The following is a 19,929-nucleotide window of genomic DNA, read 5'->3' as shown; positions in this document are numbered from 1 at the left end:
ACCGGGACTATGTCTAATTCTCAACTGTGTCTTCTTTCCCAAAGCTTAATACAGTGCTCTGCACATAGAAAGAGCTAAATAAATACTAACGTTACTACTGTATCAATTAATTGTATTTATTGAGTGCTTACTGTGCCCAGAGCAGTATACAAAACACTTGGGAGAGTACCACACAACAATATAACATAATATATAACAAGAAGCAACATGGCTCAGTGCATAGAGCATGGGCCTGGGAGTCAAAAGGTCATGGGTTTCAAAAGGTCATGGGTTCTAATTCCGACTCTGCCACTTGTCTGCTGTGTGATGTTGGGCAAGTCACTCAACGTCTCTGGGCCTCAGTTACCTCATCTGTAAAATTGAGATTAAGACTGTGAGCCCCACGTGGGACAATCTGATATTACCTTGTATCTATCTCAGTGCTTAGAACAGTGCTTGGCACACAGAAAGCGCTTAACAAATACCATTTTTAAAAATAACAAACACATTCCCTGTCCACAGTGAGTTTATATGGATTTCTTCCCATTCACTGTATCACATCAGCAGAGAGAGAAACACACACAAACCCAATCATAAACTCACAATTCTGAAATCACCCAGAAACCCATATTGACATCTTTAGGTCCTGGACATATGGACATGTTCAAATAGAGAGGTGACACGTACCAAAATACCAACATACATTCATCCAAACACTCCAGTTTACATCTCACAATTACAGGTGTATAATCATGCTCACACACACACACACACACACACACACACATACCAAAGAGCAGCATTACAAGCATAAGAAGAGGGATTTGAGGGAGATATTGCCATCAACTAATGGCACAACCAGGGAACCTCAAAGAAATGAATAGTTAGAGCCGGGATACTCACCTTAAATCACCTTTCCCTCACGGCAATGGGCAGGAGAAGATTCCTGACTGTTTTGAGAAAGGAGAAAGTAGAACAAGAAGAGTCTAGTGTGGGGGTGGATGAGTGGGGGAGGGCGGGATGGGAGGGAGGTAACACACACACACCCCTGAAGCTGTTTCTGGAAGTGGGCAGGGCTCGCAGTGGTTCCTTTTGAGGCTTCTTCAGGACCCGGCCCCGGTGCTGACCGCTCCTTTGCTGAAAAGACTCAGGTGGCAACCAAGCCCTGGTCACTGTCAGGGTCCAGAGAAAGGGGCTTCCCCGTGATTATGGCCCAGGCTGTACCCCTTTTCAGTAGGAACCAAGAGGAATTTTCATTTTCCCAGCTGAGAGAAAGGCCCCCTTTCCTGAGGGCCGAAATGAACTAGAAAGGTCCAAAATGAGCTGGCCTTCAGACATTTCTAGTGAAGCCTGCCAAGAGGTCTAGATGATGATGGGAAGTTCCATCTTCCCTGACTTTTGAGGCCCTCTAAGAGGGACTGATCTCTTCTCCTTTCTCCCTGTGCTGTGTGGGAAGGAGCTAGCTAGAATGGTGCCAGAGCAGATATGGAATCCCAAACTCCCAATGCCACCATGTCTCAGTCCTGGAGAGCCCCTTGGGGGTGGGGGTGACCCAGAGGTTTCTCCTTCAGGGGCCTCATTAAATCAAGGTGAGGAGCAGCTGTACGTTTGGGCGGTTCTGGCAAGTGTCTGGTGTTTTCATCATCAGCCGACGAGTGGAGGTCTGTGTTGGCAAGTGACGTTTTATCCCGGTGGCAGGATTTGGTTACCGATTTCTCCCCTTCACCCCAGTAATGGTACTATGTGTTAAGCGCTTACCATGTGCCAAGAACCATACTAAGCCCTGGGACTGATATGAGATAATCAGGTCGTACCCCCAAGCTCTGCTACTTGGGCTCTGCGCTGCCTGGAATCAACAGATCGATCAATCATTGGAATTTATTGAGCGCTTACCGAGAGGGGCTGGGGTTGCTTCTAACGTGGGAGCTGGAGTGGGGTGGGGATGAGAGTGGTTATGTTACCTCATCTGCAAAATGGGGATTAAGACAGTGAGCCCTGTGTGGGACAGGGATTGCGTCAAACCTGATTTGCTTGTATTCACCCCAGCACTTAGTACATAGTAAGTGCTTAACAAATACAGTAATAATGATATTAATGACAATAAGTATGGAAATTTATTTCAGGAGGTTTGTGTGCACTCCTGTGTGCTGGATTTTCCTGTGATTTTGGTTTTAGTAAATCAGTGACATTTACTGAGCACAGGAAGGGAGAAGGGATAAGGGCAGGAGAGGAGGAGGAAAAGAGAGATGGAAGGAAGGGAATGTGAAAGTGAAGGGGAGAAGAGAGGGAGAGAAAGGTGACAGGGAAGGAGGGAAGGGAAGGGGACTGGAGTGGAGAAAGAGAGGGGGAGAGAAAAGGAAAGGGAAGGAAGGGAAGGGGAGGGTGAAAGGAGGAGACAGAAGGAACCACCCTCTGTCCTCCCTCTCCTCCATTTTGGAGCTGTGGCTCAGCCCCAGGTTTGCGGGGTGGCTGAGAAGGCAGAGACTCTTGGCTGTCCCCTTAGGAGAGTTAGAGAGAGAAGGGCTGAGCCCCTTGGCCTGAGGATCCAGGAGCCCCTTTGCCCAAGGACCCAGGAGCCCCTCTGCTCAGGCTGTGAGAATCTGGGGCAGTAACAGGGCAACCTCTGCTGAAAGGGAGAGGCCACTGCCTGCCTGCCTGCCTACCATGCTCTGGTGGCCATGAAGTGCTGCTGCCACTTTTCCTGCCCCCAGAGAGCCAAACTGGGCACCCTTTCCATTAGTCACAGGAACTAGCTGGCTATTAGAGATGACCTGGAGACTGTCTGCAACACCAAGACTCCAAGTGTACGATCTCAGACCAAGAGAAAGCTACTTTTTTTTCCCTCTTGGATGGGAACTGGGGTGATGGACTGAATGGGAGAGCCTTCTGGGACAAGGAGAATGGTGTACTTAGGCTGTAAAGCTCATGTAGGACATGGACTGTGTCCAACCTGAATATCTTGTCTCTACCTTAGTGCTTAGTATAGTGCTTGGCACAGAGGAAGCATTTAATGAATACCATAAAAAAAAACAAACCCCAAAAACCCAACCTGATTGTCTTGTATAAACCCCAGCGCTTAGTACAGTGCCTGGCGCATAGTAAGTGCTTAACATATAAAATAAAAAAATGCCACGCTCATTTTTATTATTATTAGTCTGACTTTTTAGATTGTTATGAGAAGCAATTGAGCATCACCATACATTTCTGAAGAAAGATGAGAAAGAGGAGATTGATTAGAGGAGAGGCTGGAGGTTGGAAGGCCAGTAAAGAGGCTGAAGCTGAAATTCAGCTATACAGGGGCAGGATTTGAACAGGCGCCGGGGCTGAGGAGATAGAAAGGAAAATGGCAGATCAGGCAAATGTGTCTGAGGAAAAATAGGCAGGATTGCATTAGAGAGTGTGTGTGGAGCACAAAGGAGACAGAGAGAGGACGTTATCTCCAAGGTTGTGAGTTAGGAGAATGTGGTTCCTGAGTGACTGCTTAGAAGACCAGCAGCTGAAATGAGTACTGTCCCAGTAGGAAGGAGTCTTAGTTCTTGTGCCATCCCTGGGCTCTACCTCTATCACTTCCCATATTCTCCAACTTCTCATACAGCTGGGAGAGTTTCCTGGGAGAGGATGAGTGCAGAGGCATTCTGAGCCTCCCTAAAATGGTGGTAGGGTCAGTGATAGCCCTCCTGGAACCACTGTCCCAGGCGAGGCACTGTCCGGTAAGCAGTGGATACGTGCAGACCCTGGCAGGCCTTGCAATAATGGTCAATCCAGCTGAACTTGTGCACCACCTGGAAACGGCTCCTCCACCCGAAGTATTCCCGGTAACGAGCCTCGTCACCGGCCACCCTGCGGAGGTGTTGGGCCAGAGCTTGGGCGCTGGGGAAGTCGTCTATATGAATGAAGGCCTCTGAGGGAAGAAAGCGCTCATAGTTCTTACGGGATGGGCCCAGGACCACGGGCACGGTGCCCGAGGCCAGGGCGTTGTGCCACAGCTTCTCGGTGATGTAGTCCTGGTGCTGGGAATTCTCTAAGGCCAGGTAGAACCTGTACTGGGATATGGTGGGGAGGAGCTGGTTGTCGGGGAGTGGTTTGTGTTGGCGCCCAAACACATCCACCTGGAGGTGCTTCTTCAGCTCCTCGTAATACCGTACCCGGCGGGAGGACGGGTTCCAGTTACTCACCGCCCAAGCCACCATCTTGGATTTCGGGGGGATGGTGAAGTTCTCTGGCTCATCCAGTGGTTCCAGCCTGCCGTAGGGGGTAAAGAAGTCAGAGTCGCTCCGATAGGACATGGTCATGTTGAAGAGGTTGTCCATGGCCCCTAGGTTGCCGCTGTTGGTGGGAGACTCCAGATTGAACCAGACCCAGCGCTGGCTGGGGTCGCGGCGGAGCTGGGTCAGCTGCCTTGGGTTGCCCTGCACGTCCCGGTGGTGGACGATCACGGCGTCGGCCAATGGCAACCAGCTGCGGTTGACTGTGAAGTGGCAGTCGAGGTTGCCGTGGAGTGGCGGGCAGCTCTCAAGGGGAAACGGCCTATGGAAGGGCCAGGTCCACAGCAGGATGACCAGTTTATATGTCTCTTCCTCCACAGAGTCCGGAACCACCTTGATGGTGCTCACAGATACTGGGGGCGACTTCAGGGTAGATTGAAGATTCATCCTCTGCCCTCTAGACCCCCGAATGAAAGAGAATAGGCAAAACGAAACCATGGATTGGCAGAGCAAGAAGATGAGGAACTGCTTGGAACAGAAAGTCTTCAGCAGGTGAGAGTTCTCCATGATGAACCCTGGAACAGAAATAACAGTGTGGTCTTGTGGAAATCAATATGACCTAATAGAAAGAATACAGGCCCCGACATTAGAGGACCTGGGTTTTAATGCCAACTCCACCCCTTGTCTGCTGTGTGATCTTGGTCAAGTCACTTCACTTCTCTGTGCCTCAGTTACCTTATCTATAAAATGGAGATTAAATCCTCCTCCCTCCAATTTAGACTGTGAACCCAAGTGGGATGAGGACTGAGTCTAACCTGTTTATTTTGTACCTACCCCAGCATTTGGTACAGTGCCTGGAACATAGTAAATGCTTAACAAGAATGATTAAAAACAAAACAACAAAAACAAAAATAATTCCCATAAACCAGGCTATTTATTTGAGGCTCTGCCAACCCTGATTCAGTATATAATAAAAATTGAGGTTATTTATTTATCGCTTACTATATGTTCATCACTATATTAAGCACTGGAACAGATGCAAGATAAATGGGTCCCACATGGGGTTCACATTCTAAGTAGGTGGGAGAACAGACATTGAATGCCCATTTTAGAGATGAGGGAACTGGGGCACAGAAAAGTTAAGTGACTTGCCCAAGGTCACTGAGCAGGGACATGGTGGAGGTGGGATTAAAACCCAGGTCTGACTCCCAGGCCTGTTCTCTTTCCACTAAGCCATGCTGCTCCCCTGATTCTCATTCTCTGGTTCCTCTTCTGCTTCTTGCCCCCAGCAGTGGGTGACTCTCAAATCTCTGGTCACCTCACGAGAACTCCCTCCTATCTCTCCCTCAGAAGAATGCCCCCAACTCCACCCTCTCCTCCAATCTCAACTCCTCTCATCACTCTTGCATGGTCAACCTGGGTAGCTGCTACCCTCAATTTCCTGTTCCTGCACCCAATCAATCAATCAATCATATTTATTAAGAAGCAACATGGCTTAGTGGGTAGAGAACAGGCCTGGGAGTCAAGAGGACCTAGGTTCTAATTCCGACTCTGCCACTTATCTACTGTGTGTCCTTGGGCAAGTCACTGCACTTCTCCTAGACTGTAAGTTTGTTTGGGCAGGGAATGCGTCTGTTAAGTGCTTAGTACAGCGCTTTGCACACAGTAAGCACTCAATAAATATAATTGAAAGAATGAATGGATTCTCTGGGCCTCAGTTACCTCATCTGTAAAATGGGGATTAAAGACTGTGATCCCCATATGGGACATGCTCAAGCTGATTACCTTGTATCTACCCCAGTGCTTAGAACAGTACCTGACATATAGTAAGCACCTAACAAATACTATAAAAAAGGAGCTTTCAGTCTAGAGACTTTTTGCTTGCCATGGCTAGTAAAATTCAAGCAATGGGGCTCCTGAGCAGACTACTAAAGAACAGTATAATTTCAGACCAAAAGGCCAGATGGCAGATATGATCTTTACAGCATACAATTACAGGAAAAGTGCAGAGAACAGCACCAAGACCTTTATACTGGGTTTATTTCTCTTGCAAAAACACTAGTTTCCACCAGCAGACCAGGCCTCTGAAAACTGCTAAGTAAATTTAGCAGCCCTGAGAATGCTCCAAGATTCCCAGGCTATTCCACAATGGAATGATTGGTCGAGTTAGAGTTCCGTCAATCAATCAGTGATATTTATTGAGCTCTTTGGAGAGTATAATAAAACAGAATTAGCAGACATATTCCCTGCCCATAATGAGCTGACTGTCTGGAATAAAGCAGAGTAGGGTACATGGTCAAGGATGATGATGATGATGGTATTTGTTAAGTGCTTTTTATGTGTCAAGCACTGTTCTAAGCACTGGGATAGATATAAAGTAATCAGGTTGTCCCACGTGGGGTTCAGTTCTTAATCCCACAGATGAGGTAACTGAGGCACAGAGAAGTTAAGTGACTTGCCCAAAGTCACGCGGCTGATAAGTGAGCTGGGATTAGAACCCACGATGGTGACTCCCAAGACCGAGGTCTTTCCACTATGGAAGCTCTGAAAGCTCATGTCAGAATACGCTTCTGTTTCACTGGGAAACTCTTCCAGCACAATAGCAGTCAATCAATCAGTGGCATATACTGAGTGCTTACTCTGTGCAGAGCACTGTACCGAGTGCTTGGGAGAATACAGCAGAGTTGGAAGATACAATGCCTACCCACAAGGAGCTGACAATCTAATGAAGGGGGTGAGCAGACAATAAAAGAAATCGCAAGTAAGGGTGAAGTAACAGAGTATAATGATATTTTCATAAGTGCAGTGGAGGGGGGAAGAATATCGAACTACTTAAGGGGGTATGGATTTAAATGTATAGATGATGCAGAAGAGAGGGAGAATAGATTCGAGAGGTGACAGGTTGATCAGGGAAGGCTTTCTGGAGGAGATATGATTTTAGTAGAGCTTTGAAGATAGGGAGTGAGGTCATCTGTTGGATATGATGGGTGAGGGAGTTCCAGGCAAGAGGAAGGGCATGAGAGAAACAAGATCAAATTGTCAGCAGATGATATATACAACCAGGATTGTTCCTAAAGACAGGATTTCAGAAGATTCTGGGTACAATTAACTTGTTGGTAAAGGGCACGCCAAATCTAACAAGAAACAGCACACAAAATCTTTATTCAAATAGATATTCAGTGGGATTGGGAGGAATTGAATCAGAAAGCAGTGTAGCCTAGAGGAAAGTTCACAGACCTGGGAGTCAGAGGACCTGCGTTCTCAAATCACTCCCGTCACTTGTCTGCTGTGTGATCTTGGGCAAGCCACTAAACTTCTCTATGTCTCTGTGACCTCATATGTAAAATGAGGATTAAGACTGTGAGCTCCATGTGGGACAAGGTCACTGTCCAACTTGATTAGCTTGTATCTACCCAACGCTTAGTACAGTGCCTAGCACATAGTAAGCGATTAACAAGCATCATAAAAAAAAAGCTTGACAGGTTGAAATTGACGATTAAAGGAACACGAGCCTGAAACTTCTCTTCTAATAATGAGACCAAAATTTCACTGAATACCTCCTAACAAGTGTGGGAGCACTGAAAGTCCTTATGGAACAAATAGGATCTGAGCAGAGGACATCTAGATGTGTGCTATCCAAAGTTCCTTGTTGGTTTTAGTTTAGTGTCTTTCCTTTCCTCCTTTCTTTTCCTCCCGGACAGTCCGTTTGCTCTAGGCTGTCCCTCATGGGGCCCTGTCTAAGGGGGGGCCTCTCCCTTCTCGTTATCAAGGGCAGGGCTGCACAGAGAAAACCGGCCAATGTGGAAACCATGGTTCAACAGCCCCAGGGGCTGGGCCAGAGACAACGGGGGTGAGGAGTGGTTTATGGAGTGGGACTTTCAACCTGTCAGTGGTTATGCTCAGTTGCCTCTCCCTAACACTCCCTCTCACATCCCGACTCCCCCCAACACAAACCAACTCATGAAGCAATGCCCCCTTATGGACCAATTTGTTTAGTCAGATTGGACTATGGCTCTTTGCCCAAGGAGTGGCTTAGTGTTTGAATAAAACCAAAGATAGATTTGGGGCTGAATTGTTTGCTTTAGCAAAGGATTTCATCTATTTTGATCCCATTTTTTTAAATGGCACTTAATATGTGCCAGACACTGTATTAACCTCTGGTGTGGATTATAAACTAGTCAGATCAGACACTATTCATGTCCCACATGACATGAATAGTGTCAAGTCATGTCATGTCATGTCATGTCATGTCATTAGAAGCAGCGTGGCTCAGTGGAAAGAGCATGGGCTTTGGAGTCAGAGGTCATGAGTTCGAATCCCAGCTCTGCCACTTGTCAGCTGTGTGACTGTGGGCAAGTCACTTAACTTCTCTGGGCCTCAGTTACCTCATCTGTAAAATGGGGATTAAGACTGTGAGCCCCATGTGGGACAACCTGATTCCCCCGTGTCTCCCCCAGCGCTTAGAACAGTGCTCTGCACATAGTAAGCGCTTAACAAATACCAACACATAGGGCTCACAGTCTTAATCCCCATTTTACAGATAAGGTAACGGAGATTTAGAGAAGTGAAGTGACTCATTCATTCATTAATTAATTCATTCATTCATTCAATAGTATTTATTGAGCGCTTACTATGTGCAGAACTTTGTACTAAGCGCTTGAAATGTATAAATCGGCAACAGATAGAGACAGTCCCTGCCCTTTGACGGGCTTACAGTCTAATTAGGGGAGACAGACAGACAACAACAATGGCAATAGAGTCAAGGGGAAGAACATCTCATTAAAACAATAGCAAATAAATAGAATCAGGGTGATGTACATCTCATTAAGCAAAATAAATAGGGTGATGAAGATATATACAGTTGAGCAGACGAGTACAGTATTGAGGGGATGGGACAGGAGAGGGGGAGGAGCAGAGGGAGAGAGGGGAGAAGAGGGTTTAGCTGCGGAGAGGTGGGGGGGTTAGAGGGAGCAGAGGGACAAGGGGGGAGCTCAGTCTGGGAAGGCCTCTTGGAGGAGGTGAGCTTTAAGTAGGGATTTGAAGAGGGGAAGAGAATTAGTTTGGTGGAGGTGAGGAGGGAGGGCATTCCACGACCGTGGGAGGACGTGGCCCAGGGGTCGACGGCGGGATAGGCGAGAGAGACCGAGGGACGGTGAGGAGGTGGGCGGCAGAGGAGCGGAGCGTGCGGGGTGGGCAGTAGAAAGAGAGAAGGGAGGAGAGGTTAGGAAGGGGCAAGGTGATGGAGAGCCTTGAGTGAGAAGTTTTTGTTTTGTGCGGAGGTTGATAGGCAACCACTGGAAGTTTTTAAGAAGGGGAGTGACATGCCCAGAGCGTTTCTGCAGGGACTCGTCCAGAGTCACACAGCACACGAGTGTCAGAGCCAGGATTAGAACTCAGGTTCTCTGACTCCCAAGCCCATGCTCTACTAACTAGGCCAAGCTGCTTCAATTTTGCTGCAACTCTTTGGATGGTGGGTATCCAGGCCTGAAATTCTGGGAAATTGTGCTCTGAACTGCGGTGGATTGTCTGCATTTACCCTAGCCCATGTCCTGTTAACATTGTTCATTTCAAATAATTGCATGTACTATTGAAGTGCTGCTCAAAATGTAGGTTCTGGATGGCTTGCTTAGTGATCTATCACTAAACTGTAAAATGTTTCTATGCTATGAAAATAGGTCAATTCCCAAAGCCACGATATTTCTTCAACTATTAACTTTGGTTGCCTTCTTACATGACTAGATATTTTTGACACTTTAATAAAACCTCACAGTTTTGGTATCCCACTAATTTGTGGTCAAAACATGTCTCACTCTTCCTTTTCTATTTCTACAAATCTAAGGCTTCCTTCTGAATGCAGGCTACTGGTGGTTTTCTCGGAGTGGGAGTAGGTACTTTCTAATGTCTTATGATCACTTCCCTTCCCTTCTTCCTAGCTCGGGGACCTAGAACAGGAACAAAACACAGAGACTGCTCCCGGGGGCAGCGAGGAACTCAGACGGGCATTAACAAGAGGAAGGATGAAAGGGAGGCTTGGAAGCAAGAAGAGTAAAAGTAATAGAAGTGGAGGAAGGGATGGATATAGAGAAAGAGAGAAAGAGAAAATCTGGAAAGAGGATGCTAATGAATAACTCTTTTATGGTATTTGTTAGTCAATCGTATTTATTGAGCTATTACTGTATGCAGAGTACTGTACTAAGCACTTGGGAGAGTACAATATAACAATCAAGAGACACATTCCCTGCCCACAATGAGCTTAGAGTCTAGTGAAGTAGACAGACATTAATATAAATAGATAAATTGCAGATATGTACATCAGTGCTGTGGGGCTGGGTGGGGGGATGAATAAAGGGAGCAAGTTAGGGTGACACAGAAGGGAGAAGAAGAAATGAGGGTTTACTCAGAGAAGACCTCTTGGAGGAGACGTGTCTATAATAAGCCTTTAAAGGGGGCTGGGGGGAGAGTAATTGTCTGTAGGACAGAGGAAGGAGGGCATTCCAGACCACAGGCAGTACGTGGGTGAGAGGTTGGAGGTGAGATAGGTGATATCGAGGAACTGTGAGAAGGTTAGTATCATAGGAGCGAAGTGTGTAGGCTGGGTTGTAGTAGGAGTGTAGCGAGGTGAGGTAGGAGCGGGCAAGGTGATTTAAAGCCATTGGTGAGGAGTTTCTGTTTGACATTAAGCACTAAACTGTGCACCAAACACTATACTAAGCTCCAGGCAGAGACAAAATAATCACGTTAGAACCACGGAAGCAGTATGGCCTAGTGGAAAGAGAAAGGAGCCGAGAACCTGAGTTCTAATCCCTGCTCTGCCATTTGTCTGCTGGGTGACCTTGGGCATGTTGCTTAACTTTTCTGTCCCTCAGTTTCCTCATCTGTAAAATGAGGATTAAGACTGTGAGTCCCATGTGGGGCATGGACTGTGTCCAATTTGATTAACTTGTATCTACCCATATGCTTAGTACAGTGCCTGGCAAATAGTAAGTGTTTAGCAGATATAAAAAATAATTATAAAAAAGGTTGGACACGGTCCCTATCCCACATGGGACTTCCAGGCTAAGAGGGAGGGAGCTGGAATGAGAGTGGTGAAAATCAAGAAATAAAATAGTCAAGAAAGAGGAGAAGGAGGAGTTTAGTAGAGTCAGTCAGTGAATTGTATTTATTGAGCAATTACTGTGTGCAGAGCACTGTACTGAGGGCTTGGGAGAGTACAACATAGTAGTAGGGAGGCACTTTCCCTGCCCGTAACGAGTAAATCCAAATGTTAAAAGAGCATGTCAGGAAACACATGGTAAAATTCCAACTTGAAAATGATGAGGTGGCCAGAGTTGGGCAGGTGTGCAAGCCACTGGAGAATTTTCCATTCACACTTGCTTTGTCAGAGTGCCACCTGATGCTGAAAATGCCTTTGAGATCAAGGCAATAGAAGTCTTCATGCAGTGATTTGGCTTCATTTCAGTAATTCTAACATTGTTTCATCAACTGAAATGAACTGAGAAAGCAATATCCACCCTTCCCGACCTTAACCCTATCTGCAGTTCCTCTAACGGGCAACCATCATGGCAGGGTTATAAAATGGAACTTGGAAGGGAGCAGTGGTATTTTAGTTGCTCATTATTTGCAAAGTGGGATGTTCCACACAACTGTGAGGAAAAGGTCAGTTCTGCCTTTCCCGGTCCTGTGTATCACTTTCATTCTTTTTATCCTTCTGGGAAGCCAGTAAGCTTTCTATCCCTCAGGCACAATCTACCCTCTGCCATTCTTGACCCTTTAGTGTCAAGAAGACAGTGCTACTTACCACTCTGCCATTTTGAATCCCACTAGAATGACAGAGTCCACTTCCTCCAAGGAGCCTTCTGTGGTGGATCCAGATTGCCTTGTATAGGAAGCCTCTCTCTGGAAATCCCACCTTCCTTCAGCCCTGTGTACTTCAGTCATTCAATCGGTCAATTATATTTATTGAATGCTTACTCTGTGCACAGGACTTTACTAAGAATGTGGGAAAGTACAGTACGATAGAGTTGGCAAACATATTCCCTGCCCACAAGGAACAGTATGGCGTGGGGGGGACAGACATTAAAATAAATTATAGATGTGTATACAAGTGCTGTAGAGCAGAGGGTGGGTTGAGTGAAGGGTACAAATTCAAGTGCATGAGAGAGACCTGGATTGTGTCTTTGTGGCTGCAGGGCTTCCTATATGTCAGATCCAGTTTTTTGCCCACTGCAGTTCAAAGCTCATCATTCATTCATTCATTAATATTTATTGAGCCCTTATAGTGTGCAGAGCACTGTACTAAGCATTCGGGAGAATACAATACAACTATAAAGACACATTCCATGCCCACAACGAAATTACAGTCTAGAGGTAAAAGGCTAAAACAGTCCACACTCCCTGCATTTGCTTTCTCCTCCCTTTCCCTAGGGCAACCCCATTCCTTTTCCTTTTCACTTTCTTCTTCTCCCTCTTAGGTTGAACAAATAGCTGCACCCTCACAGGGGTGAGGAAGGAGGAAGATGAGAGAGTGATTGTTATGATTCCTGCAGTTACTGCTGCTTTGGAGAACAGTCTTCTCTATTGTATTTGCTCAATTTCTCTAAGATTTCTTTCTTTTTTTAATGGCATTTGTTAATCATTTACTATATACCAGGAACTGTACTCAGCACTGCGGCAGATAGAAGCTAATCCGATTGGACACGGTCCATATTCCACATGGGGCTCACGTCGCTAATCTCCATTTTACAGATGAGTTAACTGAGGCCCAGAAAAGTGAAGTGACTTGCCCAAGGTTACACAGCAGACAAGTGGTGGAGCTGGGATTAGAACCCGGGGCCTTCCGACTCCCAGTTCCATGTTTTAACTCCTAGGACGGGCTGCTTTCATCTGCGGAAGAGTGACAGTTGCAGCAACTCCTGACATCATTCATTCATTCAGTCAGTCATATTTATTGAGCACTTACTGTGTGCAAAGTACTGTACTAAGCTTTTGGGAGAGGACAATGGAAAAATAGACAGATTTCCTGTCCACAACATTATCAATGCCTTCATTCTGTGACTACTGGTATCTGCTCCATTTCACCCACCTAGAATTTGAGGCTTCCTCTCCCCCAGTCACCTGGCCTAGTGAGTCACTTAGAAAAGAAATTAAAATAATAATATGGGGACCCAGAGGAAATGGGCAGGACATTTATTTAGGAGAAAAGGCAGAATTAGGCTTTCCAACAAATTTGGAGAAAAAACTGGTGAGTAAAGGCATTGGATCTATCAGTGGTATTCACTGAGCACTTACTATGTGCCGAGCACTGGAATAAGGGGATGGAGGAGGACTGTGTCCAATCAGATTTGCTTGTATCTACCCCAGCACTTAGTACAGTGCCTGGCACAAAGAAAGAGTTTAACAAATATCATCATCATTATTACAATACAATGGAGTTGGTAGACATGATCCTGCTCATAAGGAGATTACAGCCAAGAAGGGAAGATGGACATTAATCAATCAACAAATGGTATTTATTGAGTGCTTACTGTGTGCAGAGTACTGTACTAACTGTACAGGAATGGACAATGCAACAAAATTGGTAAAACCAGTCCCTTCCCACAGTGAGCTTACAGTCAAGAGAGGGAGATGGACATTTATCAATCTGCACACAGTAAGCGCTCAATAAATATGATTGAGTGAATCAATGAGGATGATGATGTCATGAATCAATCAATCAATGGTATTTATTGAGCCCTTACTGAAAGCAGAGCACTATACTTGGCACTTGGGAAATGCTTGGTAGAGGTGAAATGATAAGAAACAAAAAGCAAAACTGGTTTTCTGGTAGTTTGCTTCAGTGAAAGAAGGATGAGAACATTAGATGAGAAATTCAATATTAGATGTTAGGAAGATAAAAGCCTGTTTTTACAAAACAGCGTAGATCGAGTGAGGTTAACACAGAAATGGGTTGGCTCTATGTTAGTCCTCAGTATTTAGTGAGCATCTAGTAAGGTACTGTACTAAGCACTTGGGAGAGTACAATGTAGGTAGAAAGCATAATCCCTGGTCTCAAGAAGTTTATAACTTAACTAGGGACATAATTTAGAAAAAGGATGAAGTATTCAAATAAAGCAGGCCACAGGACCTGGATTCTAATCCCAGTTCTGCCAATTGCTTGCTGGCTGTAACCCTGGGCAAGTCACATAATTTTTCTGTGCCTCAGTTTTCCAGTACTAGCTCCTAATAGGACTGTGAGCCCCATGCAGGGTAGAGACTATGTCCAACCTAATTAATTTGTACCTACCCCAGCACTTAGAACGGTGTATGACACAAAGTGTTTAACAAATACCATTAAAAAAAAATAAAGTAGAAAAGAAACACAACATTTCCAAGCACAAACTGCTAAGAAGAATGAAATGCCGAGTGTGAACAGTAAAGTTATGGAAAAATGGCATAGATGGAAAATGATTGAAGATTTCCCACAGTGTTGAAAATCAGGAAGGATTCACAAGAGAATCCAGGAAGAAGACAACGTGCACGAACACTTTCTGAAGGCATCTAAGAATTAGAGGACTGTCTCAAGACAATTTAAAATGTTTATAGCTTTACAGGAGAGTACCTGTCGGAACGCTGGATTCTAGACAAAGGTCGTTATGGGCAGGGAACTTGTCTGCTAATTCTGTTGCATTGTACCCTCCCAGTGTTATGTACAGTGCTCTGCACATAGTGAAGTGCTCAGTAAATACCATTGATTGATTGAATTGAAAATGGACTACATTTCCAATGAAGGAAGGAAAGAAGGGAAGCATTTTCAAAGGGAAACAGGAAGTACGGCAGCAGAGTGGAATGAAACCAGTCTAAATGGATCAGATACAGATATACCTGAAAATCTTGTTTCTACTCCAGTGCTTAATACAGTGCCTGACAAATAGTAAGGACTTAACAAATGCTAATAAAATAAAAAAAGAGTTAGGTGTTTTGTAAATCCTTCGGAGCCTATTGGTTTCTCAACAGTGACTCTAGATTGTAAGCTCATTTTGGGCAGGGAACATATCTACCAACTCTGGTATATTGCACTCTCCCGCACACTCAATACAGTGCTCTGCACACAGTAAGTGCTCTATAAATATGGTGGTTTGATGGATTGATTCACCACCCTTCCCACTAAGCATATAATGGCAGAAATGTACTCTGTGAACTGAGAACTGGAGGAAGACTTCCTTGGTTTCTCCTCTCTTTTCGTATCATTCCCTCCACTTTCCACCTAACTCTAGGATCCATACCTTCCTTCTTCCTGCCCTTGGTGCCCTGCCCCATCTCATCCTCCCTCCAAACCAAAGCAAATCAGAGGGGACTTACCTGTGAGTAAAGTTGAGAGCAGGGACTCAGCATAAATACTGCTCCCTGGGGCAGCAAAGTGCTCAGAGTTGGGATTGGAAAGAGGAAGGAAGAAAGGGAGGCTGGGCAGAAAGAAGCGAAAAAGGATAGATGTGGGGAAAGGGGTGAAGATAGAGAAAGTGAGAAAGGGAAAACCTGGAAAAAGGAGGCAAAGGAACAGCTGGAATGAGAGTGGTGAGAACCAGGAAATCAGGTAGGCAAGGGAGAGAAGGAGGAAGAGGAATGCAGTGGAGAGCAAATCCAGAGAGAGGAAAAGAACAACTAATCAGGAGACTCGTAGACAAAATTACAATCTGCAAATGAGGAGAGCAGAGGTCGTCAGGTGTGTATGCTACTGAGAAAATTTTCAGTCACACATTCTGTTCTTTTTTATGGTATTTATTAGCACTTACTATGTGCCAGGCACTGTACTAAGTGCTGGAGTGAATACAAGCTAATTGGATTGCACACAGTCCCTCTCCCACACAGGGCTCGCTGTCTTAATCCCCATTTTACAGATGAGGTAACTGAGGAACAGAGAAGTAAAGTGACTTGCCCAAAGTCACACAGCAGACAAATGGCAGACCTGGTATTAGAACCCATATGGTCTGACTTCCGGGCCTGTGCTTTTTCAGTTAGGCCGTGCTGAAAATGCCTTTGCTTGAAATGCTTGGCGATAAAGGAATAGAAGTCTTGATGGTGATTTGGCTTGATTTCAGTCATTTCAACATTTTTATGACACCCAAGGTGAACTAAGAAAACGATTCCTCCTTCCCTTCTTTTACCCCACCTCCTTGTCCTCCAGTGAGTGGTCACCATGGCTAGGAAATAAAATGGAACTCTGAAGGGAACTTGGGTATTTTGGCTATCCACAGTGGGATGGTCCACTGAATGAAGAGAAGGTCCCTACTCTCTTTTCTGGCCTATATAGCACCTCAACTCTTCTTCATCCATTTTGGTGACCTACAAGCTCTTTATCCCCTAAATTCAATTCACTCTCAATCCTAACCCTTTATGGCATCGTTCCCATAAATTACCTTCAGGCAGCATATGATGAGCAAGGAATTTATTGTTACAGTACATTATGCAGGCCAAAAAGAGTAAACAGATTCCACAGGGGATTGTATAATCTGATGGATGAGAACTCTATGTATTTACAATTGACTTTAGTTCCATAAGTTTGAACTGTCCCACTAATCTTTAGTCTCAACAGACAGCAAGCCTCATTTACCCCTAAAGTTAGGAACACTTTGACTTGGGGAAGACTGTGGCACTTCTTGATCCATCTGAGTCAGTAAATATCATAGTTATAATTTCTACTGTTGCTACTTTCCTTCTGAAATGATTACGGACCAATAACCTAACCTAGAGAAGCAGAGTGGCCTATGGAAAGAGCACAGGCCAGGAAGCCAGAGGACCTGGGCTCAAGTCCTGACTTGGCCACTTACCTGCTCCATGACCTTGGGCAAGTCACTTCTCTGTGCCTTAGTTCCTTCACCTGCAAAATGGGGATTCAGTGGCTGTTTTCCCTCCTACTCAGGCTGTGAGCCCTAGGTGGGACCTGATTATCTTGTATTTATCCTAGTATTTAGTACAGTGCTTAACACATAGTAAGTGCTTTACAAATACCACAATCTTTTTTTTATTGTTGCTGATAATTGTGTTCGGTTCAAGTTCAAATAAATATTGACACAAGTACAAGTCTTGAGTCACTGGGGGCCCTCCAGTTTGCCCCCTATTTCCACCACCGCATAATCCTTCAGACTCTCCATACAGCTGGGAGTGAGACAAAGAATCCCAGACCTTAGATGACATTTGATAATAATAATAGCAATAATAATAATGATGGTATTTTTAAGTGCTTACTATGTCCCGAGCTCTGTTCTAAGTGCTAGATACAGGGTAATCAGGTTGTCCCACTTGAAGCTCACAGTCTTAATCCCCATTTTACAGATGAGGTAACTGAGGCACCGAGAAGTCAAGTAACTTGCCCAAAGTCACACAGCTGACAGGTGGCGGAGCTGGGATTGGAACCCATGACCTCTGACTCCTAAACCCCTGCTCTTTCCACCGAGCCACACTGGTTGCGGTGTTAAAAGGATGGTCAGTGAGAGCCCACCAGGAACCAATCTTCCAAGCAGGGGACCGTCTGATAGGTGGTGGCTACGTGCAGAGCCTGGCAGGCCTTGCAAAGATGCCACATCCAGCTGAACCTGTGCACCACTCGGAAGGAGCTCCTCCACCGGAAGTATTCCCGGTAACGAGCCTCGTCGCTGGCCACTTTGTGGAGGTGTTGGGCCAGGGCTTGGGGGCTGGGGAAGTCATCCACATGGATGAAGGCCTCTGGGGGAAGAAAGCGCTCATAGTTCTTGCGGGATGGGCCCAGGACCACGGGCACGGTGCCCGAGGCCAGGGCGTTGTGCCACAGCTTCTCGGTGATGTAGTCCTGGTGCTGGGAATTCTCGAAGGCCAGGTAGAACCTGTACTGGGATACGGTGGAGAGGAGCTGACTCTTGGGTAGTGGTTTGTGTTGGCGCCCAAATACATCCACCTGGAGGTGTTTCTTCAGCTCCTCATAATATTGCACCCGGCGGGAGGATGGGTTCCAGTTACTCACAGCCCAAGCCACCATCTTGGATTTCGGGGGGATGGTGAAGTTCTCTGGCTTGTCCAGTGGCTCCAGCTTGCCGTAGGGGATAAAGATGTCAGAGTCGCTCCGGTAGGACATGGTCATGTTGAAGAGGTTATTTAGGGCTTTTAGGTTGCGGCTGTTTATCGGAGGCTCCAGATTGAACCAGATCCAGCGCTGGCTGGGGTCCCGGTGGAGCCGGGTCAGCTGACTTGGGTTGCCCTGCACGTCCCAGTGGTGGACGATCACGGCGTTGGCCGAGGAGAACCAGCTGCGGTTGGTTGTGAAGTGGCAGTCGAAGGTGCCGTGGAGTGGTGGACAGCTTTCAAGGGGAAACGGCACATGGAAGGGCCAGGTCCACAGCAGAATGACTAGTTTATGCTTCTCTTCCTCCACAGAGTTTGGAACCACCTCGGTGGTATTCCTAGATCCCAGGGACAACTGCAGGGTAGATTGAAGATTCATCCTCTGCCCTCTGGACACCCAGATGAAAGAGGATAGGCAGAACGAAGCCACGAACTGACAGAGCAAGAAGATTAGAAGCTGCTTGGAACAGGGGATGTTCAGCAGGTGAGAGTTCTCCATGATGAACCCTGGAATAGAGAAAATATCATCCAGAATATTTATGCCAGAAACTCAATTCCCCATCCAGGCCTCTTCTAGGTTGTGTGGTGCTACACTAACCTTCTTATTGTGCCTCGATCTTGTCTTTAATGATAATAATAATGATATCTGTGAAATGCTTACTATATGCCAAGCACTGTTCTAAGCAGTGGGGTAGATAAAAGGTAATCAGTTAATCCCACGTGGAGTTCACAGTCTTAATCCCCACTTTACAGATGAGGTAACTGAGGTCCAGAGATGTTAAGTGACTTGCCCAAAGTCACACGGCTGACAAGTGGCGAAGCTGGGATTAGAACCCACGTCCTCTGACTCCCAAGCCCGTACTCTTTCCACTAAGCCACGCTGCTTCTCACTTTTCTCACCTCTAACTTCTTGCCCACATCTTCCTTTTGGCCTGCAAGTCCCTTCCCATAAATATCTACCAGACCAGTTAGATATGAAGGCAGTGTGGAGTAGTGGAGAAAGCATGGACCTGAGAATCAAAAGGTCATGGGTTCTGATTCCGGCTCCACCACTCACATGGTCCGTGACCTTGGGCAAGTCACTTTGCTTCTCTGGGCCTCAGTTGCATCACCTGTAAAATGGGGATTAGGATGGCAAGCCCCATATAGGTCATGAACTGGATCCAACCTGATTATCTTGTATCTTCTCCGCACTTAGTACAGTGCCTAGCACATTAACCAATACCATTAAAGAAATATCTTTCTCCTCATATTCAAAGCCCTACTAAAATCACATTTTAGTTGGGAAATGCCTCAATTCACTGTCTTAGCCCTCTCTCCTGCATTGCCTATGATTTTATAGAAAAATGATCAGGGCAGCAGAGTGAAATATGGACTGGAGTGGAGAGAGACAGGAGGCAGGGAGGTCAGCGAGGAGGTTGATGCAGTAATCAAGGCAAGATAAAATAATTGCTTGGATTAACAAGGTAGCTTTTGGGGTGAAGAGGAAAGAACAAATTTTAGTGATGTTGTGAAGGTTGAACCGACAATATTTGGTGACAGATTGAATATGTGGGTTGAATGAGAGAGATGAGTAGAGGATAATGCCAAGGTTATGGCTTTGTGAGACAGAAAGAATGGTTGGTGCTGTCTACAGTAATGGGAAAGTCAGGGGGAAGACGGAGTTTGGGTGGGA

At 45.9% G+C, this 19,929-nt stretch overlaps 2 protein-coding genes across 2 annotated transcripts; both read right to left on the bottom strand.

The window, feature by feature from the left end:
• Positions 1-3,093: 3,093 nt before the first annotated feature.
• On the bottom strand, positions 3,094-15,479 carry LOC100078447 (3-galactosyl-N-acetylglucosaminide 4-alpha-L-fucosyltransferase FUT3-like). The gene is made up of 2 exons (XM_039913855.1): positions 15,446-15,479; positions 3,094-4,759 (listed from the first exon to the last, which is right to left on the bottom strand). The coding sequence occupies exons 1-2, from the start codon at positions 15,477-15,479 to the stop codon at positions 3,642-3,644; spliced, it is 1,152 nt and encodes a 383-aa protein (XP_039769789.1). The 3' UTR covers positions 3,094-3,641.
• A 2,164-nt stretch (positions 15,480-17,643) lies between these two features.
• Positions 17,644-18,753, bottom strand: LOC100078413 (3-galactosyl-N-acetylglucosaminide 4-alpha-L-fucosyltransferase FUT3-like). Its single transcript, XM_029077387.2, has one exon. It carries the CDS (start codon positions 18,751-18,753, stop codon positions 17,644-17,646), a length of 1,110 nt encoding a protein of 369 aa, XP_028933220.1.
• Positions 18,754-19,929: the final 1,176 nt, after the last annotated feature.

This window comes from Ornithorhynchus anatinus, chromosome 13 (assembly GCF_004115215.2).
Source record: "Ornithorhynchus anatinus isolate Pmale09 chromosome 13, mOrnAna1.pri.v4, whole genome shotgun sequence".
NCBI classification, from domain to species: Eukaryota; Metazoa; Chordata; class Mammalia; order Monotremata; family Ornithorhynchidae; genus Ornithorhynchus; species Ornithorhynchus anatinus.
The sequence above is the reverse complement of the archived record's forward strand: the minus strand, read 5'-3'. Positions and strand labels throughout refer to the sequence as shown.